This window comes from Lactuca sativa, chromosome 7 (genome assembly GCF_002870075.4).
Source record: "Lactuca sativa cultivar Salinas chromosome 7, Lsat_Salinas_v11, whole genome shotgun sequence".
NCBI classification, from domain to species: Eukaryota; Viridiplantae; Streptophyta; class Magnoliopsida; order Asterales; family Asteraceae; genus Lactuca; species Lactuca sativa.
The window spans coordinates 77,604,574-77,614,917 of NC_056629.2; the positions used below are offsets into that span (position 1 = coordinate 77,604,574).

Here is a 10,344-nt window from a genome sequence, read left to right on the forward strand (position 1 = left end):
TATATATATATATTGTGAGAACTCCATAACTCTTAATCCGTTTATTTCAAAACCACAACCAACATTGGACTCATAGAGCTAGGTTTAAGAGAGATCTATGCTCAAAAAAATCTGAAAGAACTTTTTTTTAATGTGCATGTATGTGTTGATTTCTTAAATATATTTTGTTTAAATATCCTGTATCTCATGTTCTTGTACGAAGTGTTAGAAGGTCTTGTCTGTTAGGTTATCCGTTATACCCACCACTAACCATTATAGTGGTGGGTGTCACATCATCACCACTAGCTACCACTAAAAGGTTGGGATACTTACCACTATATCCCTCTTATTTTTTTATTATTAAAATAAAAAATATTTTTTTAACTAATTAAATTGTAGAGAGATGGAACAAGGTAGAGAGAGAGATAGAGAGGAATAGAGAGAGAATGAAGCTGATTAGGTGTGTTGATCCGTACTCCTCACCATATATGACCACGAAAGTGTTCCACCACTAGCCAACACTAACACTATGAGATGGTGTTCATATTTGTGGTTAGTGACCATATAGACCACGGAAGCTCTCGTGATGACCATACCAGAAGGCTTAATCGGTGAGCTTTTGATGGATAGATGTTGTGAATAGTCTTTTTTTTTTTGTAGTTACTTAATGTTTTACTGTGGTTTTGTTTATTATCAATTGTAATGCCAATGTCGGTTTGTATTGTAAAATACATATAAAAAAAAATAAAAAATAAATAAATTGACCGCCATTTGATAAACATGACTCTAAGTCATACAAAATTTAAAACCCATAGTAAATACCTATTTAAAAAAAGTCGGATGTTACATGTCATCTTATTTTATAAATAATAAATTAATAAATAATAATCTCTAATAAATTGAAAATGATTTTGTCACTTGTCATCCTTTTATGCATTTATATTACATGTCATTTGTGGTAAATTTAGATTAAATTATATCTATGTGTCATATTGTGGTTTTTTTTTCATTTTATTAAATTTTATATAATATTTAAATATAATAAATATAATAATAAATGTATATCCAATTCATTAATGAAACTTTCTTTATAATTTCTAAATTTCTATATTGAATCCAATTATTTTAGTCGTTTATTTATTTAAATTATTAGTTTAAATTTAAAAGATAAATAAGCACTTCAATTTTAATAATTAATTTTTTTTTCTTTTTTTCTTATAAATTTAATTATGTTTGTTTTTTTCTTTTGGATAAACTCATGTAATATATGGGTCTCACAACTAATAAGTAATATAGTTAAATTTAAAACAAAATATACAAAGGTATATTAGTCTGCTTAAGTAGGACAAAAATCAAAATAAATACAAAACATAAGGACCGTATGAACAAAAGAAAAAAAACAAACACCAAATCTGTAATTTACTCAAACCACATGGATGATTTATGTTAATTATTTTGCTATTACAAAAGAACCATGATGTATATAGATTATAAGACAAATATGACAGCACTTAAGAATACAATATTTTTAAAGAGGCTCTAAGAGTAAGAGTGGAGATTTGGAATCTAGTCTTGGAATATGGAATGCATTCCATTCTTAGTGATTCTGAGGAAGAAAACCCTTTTAAAGGATACCTATCTATAACATTCTAAATTTAAGTTTAGGATGTTGATGGAAGTTAGGATAATGAATAGTACATGTTTGTGATAATGGATAGACGGAGACCTTCTTACGGGTATATGGGACAAAATGTGAGAAATAGTTCATAGTATAAAATGTGTTGAATTATGTTGGAAAGTATAATGATACATGTGATAATATCCATTATAAGTGAAATTGTGTAAAAAGCTTACTACTTGCATATTAATGCAAAGAAATAGCAAAGTAGATTGCTATAGATGACAAAAGAAACAAAGTAGGTTGCACTAGTGTGCAAAACATGATAATGTTGAAATAAACTTGTAAATTGTCTATGGTGTATGAGTTACATCATAAAATATTGTTTGTTCATGTTTTAATATATTTAAAAGTGTTTAGAACACAAAACCAAAACACATATACTTGTATTCAACTTTTAATGTAAGAGATGTGAGTGTATTACTAAAAGTATGATCTCAATGAATGGAATCAAGGGTTTTATGATCCTAATATTAATTAAGACAAAAGATAAGGATTAGAAAAATAATTCAACTCATTTGAAATCGAAATGAAGAAATTATAACAATTAAAAAATGGTATATCTTTTAGTCGTTTATGACAGGAAGTGGTGTCACCTTATATTTATGGAACACTAAGTTGAGATATATAAATTTTTCGTAAATTTAATCCAAAGTAAAGTTGTATTCGACCCAAATATTAATATGTGGATATAAATATCACTAAAATCCAAGTTCGTATGAGCAAAATATGGATGTTAGAATTGGGGTAAAAATGTTTCAAGAAAGTTACACGATTGTGCAAACACTTAAACAATCGCGTAAAAGTGGTCAAAGGTCAAAAACTTGATTCTTCTTTGTTTTTAATGAAGTATATTTCCATTTTGAGTAAATTTAAGTGTTACATGATCGTGTAACATGGTTTGCACACTCTTACCTTGAATCTTGTCCGTAGAATCTTAATCTTTGATTCCCTTTCAAACTTATTCAATATCTTGCTCAAAAACTTCAACATGCATACAAAATAGGATGGTATATGTAAATTACACATACCTTCCTATTTTGGGAGCTTCATGAATGTTTTGAGCAAAATACTGAAGAAGTTTAAATGGGAATCAAAGATTAAGCTTCTACAGACAAGAATTAAGGAAATTTCATTTTCCTTGCAAACCCACATAGTAACAATGGTAGGGGACTTAAAAACCTAGCCTTATGGTATTATACTTGATGGATATCTTATTGATTATGATACGAGAAGTTTTTGTGATTATATGGATATAGATTGTACGTGAATCCTACAGATTTTTGTTTGAAAATTAGAAAAATTATAAAATGATGATTTTGAATCCTAATTGGGTGAGTTGTTAGATAAGTGAAACTAAAATTATGCCTTAATTAATTAAGACATATAAACAAGTTATTCATGAAGTACAAATATTTTTGATGTTGTTGTAGAACCAACCAATTTATGTACAAGGGTGGTGAACCGTAACAAAATGAATTGTTAAGATACTTATGTAACGCTGGCAAGATAGGGCTAGATGATTAAAAAATAACAAGATAATTACTCGTTACAACAATAAAGATGTTTTTATAGTATATTATTTAGGATAAATAATCTAAATAAAAGTCATAGTAACCATAAAACCGAGAACATACATATAGAGAATGTCCAAGGATGAATTCATCAGAGGAAATTATGATTTTTCGGAGTTTCAGCGCATCAATATACAACACAAAAACCGAAATTAAGAACAATTGATTCATAGTTAGAACAATCTAAATGAGAGTTGAAGATATCATCAATACCTATTTGTCGATATAAATACAATCGAGAATGATATCGTATAGGAGAGTTATGATTTTTATACGGACTTTAATAGTCTAAGCCTATAATAATATAATTTTAACAATAAAGTGGGGTTTACCCGACGAAGTCTAAATGAAAGTTGCAGATCTCGTCGATATCCACGTGTGCATACAAAGAACGCTGAAGAGCTTGTATGAAGAAGATACGATTTTTCAAAATTTTAAAATTCGAGTGCACTTGAGCATGCACGACGAGCACCGACAAAGCGGCGTGGACCAGGAAAAGGATGACATGCATCGTAAAGACGGATGATTACACATATTAACTATATTATAAATCTTTAAATAAGATTTATCAATAATTCTAAGTCAAAATATTGATTGATCTACTTATAGGGATGATATTTAGGTTGGATTTAGTAAGTTCTTTAAAGTGAGATTTTCAAAGAGTATACTTTGTGTGCTAAATGGATGATATGATCCTACCTAGTTGTTCCTTAATTGATAGATATTGATGTAAACAATGAGATTAGTGAGGAACAAAGACTATCATTTGTTACAAAGAATATAAGATTAATACCTTGTGTTAATCATACTAGGTGTCATCAAAGGAAATGTCAAGGTGCTAGGGGAAGCGTTGCTGAATTTATAAGTTTTCCACTTTTAATAAGTGTGTGCATAGTTACTTTCATCTTACATATAGATATGAAGTATCTAGATAATTAAATTGTATATGTGCCTATTATCTATAATATTTTTTGGATGAACCTATATGACATGATTTCACTCGATTTAATTATATAAGTATTTTAGTGTATATATATATATATATATATATATATATATATATATATATATATATATATATATATATCGGGTAGTGATGACCTATGAGAGATGAGAGACAAGAGATGAAAAATGATTAGGAGATGTCATAACTTCTACTTGTGATGTTTCCGATGTTTGGAATGAAGTCATCTAACAGAGTATATATAAAAACCACAGTCCACTATAGCGATCCAGTGGAACATTGGCAGACTCATAACTTGTATGTGATGAACTACATTTTCATGCGATGTACTCTACCCCGTTACGAACATGTATTTCAAATAAATGTTGTCTATGCGATGTTAGGTGATGATAATTAGGAAAGGTCCTCAACGATGAATATATATGATGTTAGGCGATAATAATTAGGAGAGGTCCTTGTCACTGAAAATATAAGAAAATGTGATGTTGGCGATGAACTTTGGGATTAATACCATAGAAACGAATATAGGTGAAACATAGGGATAGATAATTAAGCATATTAACTATATTGTTATGGGTTGAAAACCCTACGTACTAACCAAGATTCCCAACCTAACCCACTCAGATTCTTTTTATCACATGTATTGATACGAAGGTATTTGATGTTTGGATCTGATGAGAGATTAAAGAAAATGTAAGGTATTAGATATTGTAATGCCAGTAATGACTACGTTTATGTTTATGTTGTATCAGTGATGACATCCCAAATTTTAATGAATCAATGAAAAACATTTCTTCGGAAATACTTTTATGGGACCAATTCTACATAATAAGGAACACTTTATTTTAAAATAAGCATAAATAAAAATGTCTTTTCTGAACGTGAAATTGGGGTTGTAACAGTTGGTATCATAACATTAGTTTAAGTGAACTAGGAATATTTGAGGATTTTTTGACTTAAACTTATGTGAAGCAATGATCGTGAGATGTGTCTATTTAATTTTAGGTACTATACCTGAATTAACACCAGCACTAGCTTACTTTAGTATAAGATCCTTAATTTGCTGATATATGTTCAATAATTTATATCATAAAATGCCTTAGGTTGCCAAGCTGCTATTACTTAACTAAATGGAAGGTCTATTTGCTGCTATAGCTTGGATAAAGAATCTTTATGTGTTCAAGATTCTAAACATTTAATTATGGTATTAGAACATACATGTAACTTTTTGGAGTGATAAGGAGGATTTGAGTTCTATAACATAATTAAAATCTTCTCTGTCATAATATAATTGTGATTCTGGTACCATGAGCGATTGTTCTGGTATACAAAATGTCATGATGAGGACTCGTAGCAGACTAGGAAATGGCAACGGAAACAGATAGCCCAAGCATATGATTGATCATGCACCATTCATTGCACCTGCACCTGAACCTATCACGATGGCAGGAATTTAGGAAATAATGCAAACCAAGGTAGACTGACAGATGGAGGACACGAGGCGACTACTTTGGGAGAATAGAGAAGAACCTACTGCACTAGTCGTATAACCTGAAATGAATGAGGAATAGTCAGAATAAGAAAACTATAGTCGGACTATTAGCCAAGCTGAACCACAAAGGGTTAGTAGGAACAAACTTGATGAGGTAATTGAAAAAGATGGATGCAAGTACAAGGACTTCATGGCTTCCAAACCACCAAGTCTTTCTGGAAGCCCAACACCAATGGAAATTATGGATTGGATCTCTGAAATGGAAATGGTATTTTAAAGCTGTGACTGCAGCAACATACATAAGATTGTCCTCACAGTCAGACAGTTAAAGACCAGACTGTTGAGCTGGTGGAAGCTATTGGCTGATACTATACCAAGAGGAGAAGTCCTTAATATATCATAGAAGAACTTCCTTGAGGAGTTAAACATATAATACTGCTCCGAACAAGAACTTCCGGTAATCAACATCGAATTCCAAAATCTAAAGAAAGGAAAAATGGGTCTTAGAGAGTACGTTGCAGCTTTCACGGAGAAGATGAAGCTAGTTCCTAACCTGGTTCCTACCGAATTTTCCAAATTAAACAAGTCTGCTATTGGACTACCACCGGATTATGGGCCAACGGTGAAGCTAGCAACCACTCTAAAAGCAGCCATTTGGACAACTAAGAATGTAGAGACCTAGATAAGGGAAAAGGGGTTGGGAAAAAGCGGAGGTAAGAGAGAAAAGGAAGAATGAAGAACTCTCAAAGTCTGACAAGTAGAGTACATTCTAAAAGTATGAACCTAACAACAAGAGATTTAGGAGTAACAATGAAGCAAAATGGTGCAAGAAGTGCGAGAAGAAACACTTTGGGAGATACGACAGGGAGATGACTTGCTACAAATATGGAAGAATGTGTCACTATTCCAGATATTTTACGTTTGATGACAAGAAATGTTACGAATGTGGAGGTAGTGGGCATATTTTGAGGAATGGAACAAAGAAAAACAAAGCAGCAAGACCGAACACATCGTCTAAACCAAAGGCAAGAGCATTCTATATGATGCTTGATGAAGCAGATGTCACTGCGAGAGATCAAGAATAAGGAACTGCTTATCCGAAGTATAAGATGCGAAGTAGACGTCTCATGTAAATAAAATTATGTGATGTAGCCTAATTAAATAGGAATAATGTATGTTAAACTTGAATAACAATGTAATCGTTTACAAGAAATAATACACCCCTAATTATGATGCATTATCCTATGTGTTAAGTGGTTTTGAAGCCGTTATGTGTAGTAACTTAGGGAAGTACAAGGCAATTCTTTGGACGAGTATGAGTAGGTGTGAAAAAATACTAGAGGCATATACTACCAAAATCACATCACTCGCACTTGGATCAGGAATAGTCATAAGGTTACCAAGGCACTAATAGTTGAATTTGTAGCGTTCATTTTTTTTCGATGCCTTTGTTTCGGTAACGACTAAGAAGATAAACGTTATTTCGACCTTAGTGGTCATATAAAATCGAGTCTTACTAAGATAAAAACTACAAAGTAAGTTACTCGGTTTAGAAAACCATGTTCGATGTAGCATCTGACTTAATTCAGGAGATTGAAGGAAAAGATAATCAAAGCAATCAACAGAAGTATCACATTCGTCGTTAATACTAAGTAGCATGTAGCTAGAAATTCTACATGTTATGATGTGATTATAACACATTAGAACATGAAGGAAGGTGTCTTCCACGCTAGATTCTGGATCAAAGAGACCTGATTCTAGCCATTGCATTATACGATGGAAGGTCATTAGAACATGACCATTTGGTCTATTACGTTAATCGCAATAAAGACCTTACCATAGATCGATTTCGTTCTAGAAGGAGCAGGAGTCACCTATGAGGATCAAGTGGTAATTTAAAGATTTGTACCAAAATAGAATGAAGAGCGGATGCAAGTTTGAGCACCACTAGTAGTCAAGAAGTCCAAGAGTTAGAAACTCATTTGGAGAATACATAAGATTTATGGTTGTTACCTAAGATGGAAAGGTAACGTGTGTATTCATTATAGAAACTATGTTTTGCTAATGATTCCGAAATGTAATCATCCTAAGGAGTAGATAAATGTAACGCCCTCAAGATAGGGCTAGATTACTAAAGAATAATAAGATAATTATTCGTCACGACAATAAATAGATGTTTTTGATAGGTGACTATTTAGGATAAATAATCTAAACAAAAGTCATAGTAATTGTAAAATCGAGAACATAAATATAGAGAACATACAAGCATGACTTCTTAAGAGAAAGTTATGATTTTTCAAAGTTTTAGCGCAGCAGTATACGACATAGAAGCTGGAATTAAGAACGATTGATTCTTAGTCAGAAAAATGTAAACGATAGTTGAAGATCTTGTCAATACCTATATGATGATATAAAGACAATTGAGAACGGAGAACGAATAGGAGAGTTACGATTTTTATATAGACTTTAACAGTCTAAGCCTATAAAAATATAACTTTAAAGAAAGTGAGAATTAGCCGATAGATTTTAAATGAAAATTGTAGATCTCATCGATAGTTATGCGTGGATATAAAAAACATCCAAAAATGAAGTTTGTATGCAAAAGATATGATTCTTCAAAATTTTCAAAATTCGAGCGCGCCTAAGCTCCTGTGGTTGGAGTACATGGCGCGCACCTCTAAACGCGTGACACACAAACTCAAAATTTTCCCTACAAACAGGATGCAACCCTTCATTTTGGCTCACATCCATCAGAGTTATTCTCTCTGCAGAACTTCCTTCTTTGGTTTGATTTTACCCTAAATTTTAGAAGTTCTTAGCGAAGCCCTGATTCGTCGAAGACAACTAAATGACGAATCTGACAGTTTGAATTTGATAGAATTAAACCTTACCTCTTAATGGAACCAATATAAAAACTATCAAATAGCCTCTAAACCATAGCTAGATATTTTCTTAAGTTCAATGGCTATTAGGTTATTCGATATAAAAAATGAAACATTTTAGTTTTTAAATAAATATTATAAATTAGGTTTTATAATAATTTTTAATTGAGCATTATAAAATTCAATGCATAAATAAAAAATATAATAAAGTTATATAAAAAAATAATATAACAATTTGTTAAACTTTTATATAGTTCAAGTAAATTATCCTTGCACATAGATTAAAAAAAAAAAAGTTTAGTAGTCTCATTTGATTTTGTAGTTCAATCGTCTATTGAAACATTTACAAATTTTGATAATTTGTTTGTAAATTATGGTTTTATATAAACTTGTAGTTTTTCAAATAAATTTAAATATCAAAAACCATAAATATGTGTGTGCCTGTGGGCAATACATTGTGGGCTCCTTGTCTTCTTTATAAATCCTCTTCTTTTCCCTCTATAAATGTAACCCGAAAGATCAGGTTCTTTCCTGACATAACACACACAACGATCGATGGCAGTTCAAGCCACCACTTCAACAGCGCCATCATCACCGCCGGCAGCCTTTCACTACTCACCATGGCACTCACCGGTACCGTATCTCTTCGGAGGCCTTGCTGCCATGCTGGGTCTCATTGCTTTCGCTCTCATGATTCTCGCCTGCTCTTACTGGAAACTCTCCGCCGAACTGGAGAACAGCGAGGACGTTGACAGAGATCTAGAGTCCGGTAACTCAGACGGCGATTCTAAACCGGAGAATTACAAGGTACCGCCTGTTTTTGAAGAGAAATATCTTGTAATCATGGCCGGACAGGAGAACCCGACGTTTCTGGCAACACCCGTTTCGAGTAGAGCTACGTCGTTTGGTAGCAGTAGTTGCCGGAGCAGTTCAACGGAGAATACGTCGACGTCGGAGATGGAAATGATGGAGGAGAAGGAGAAACAGGGGAGGAGTACTGAGGAGGTAGAAGTGGGTATCATTGGGAATCATGAGTCCTCAGATCAGGCCTCTTGAAAAATATCTCGACCTTTCATTCTCTGGTTTGTAAGGAAGTTCCGGTGAAGGTTACTGTAGGTGAACAAAAAGAGACACTCGGAGTTCCCTTGTTTAAGTGCCGGAAATCAGGAAATGTACATAATATTTTGGGAGAATGCAAAAAAGTGTTTTCCTTCGTTCACTTAATTTATTATTAAAAATAAAAATTATCTAAAAATTTAATAATATATTGATAAGAAAACATTAAATATTTATTAGGTTTTATTTTATTTTAATTTTTGAAACGGGCAAACTAACTAATTAATATATTTTTAAATAACCATCTATGTCTCCAAATAGGCCATTGACCCTTTGGTACTAAAATTATTTCTTATTTGTTACTAATCATCGATCGTAATTAATAGTTTTCAGACATAGTGCAAAAAATTTCGAATATTTTTTCTATTATCGTGACACTGTGAAAACTTTCTGGAACATCCCTACTATAAAATCCTACGTCCGTCCCTGCTTGTAGGTCAACAAGGTTCTTTTAATTTTGTCATTACATGTTTTTTTAATTTGATTATTCATTAGAAAAATATGAAACACATGCTTGGTTGAAGTGTGTATTTTCTTGTAACTTTGAGAATAGAATGATCATTTCATCAAAATAATAATAATAATAATAATAATAATAATAATAATAATAATAATAAAAGTGCAATACTTAATTTCATGCAAATTTAAGAAAAACCTCA

The 10,344-nt window shown here is 31.9% G+C and overlaps 1 protein-coding gene across 1 annotated transcript; it reads left to right on the forward strand.

Annotated features, from left to right (window-relative positions):
- The first annotated feature begins 9,061 nt into the window (after positions 1-9,061).
- On the forward strand, positions 9,062-9,788 carry LOC111879574 (protein GLUTAMINE DUMPER 3). The gene has a single exon (XM_023876040.2). The coding sequence runs from the start codon at positions 9,125-9,127 to the stop codon at positions 9,623-9,625; it is 501 nt and encodes a 166-aa protein (XP_023731808.1). The 5' UTR covers positions 9,062-9,124; the 3' UTR covers positions 9,626-9,788.
- Positions 9,789-10,344: the final 556 nt, after the last annotated feature.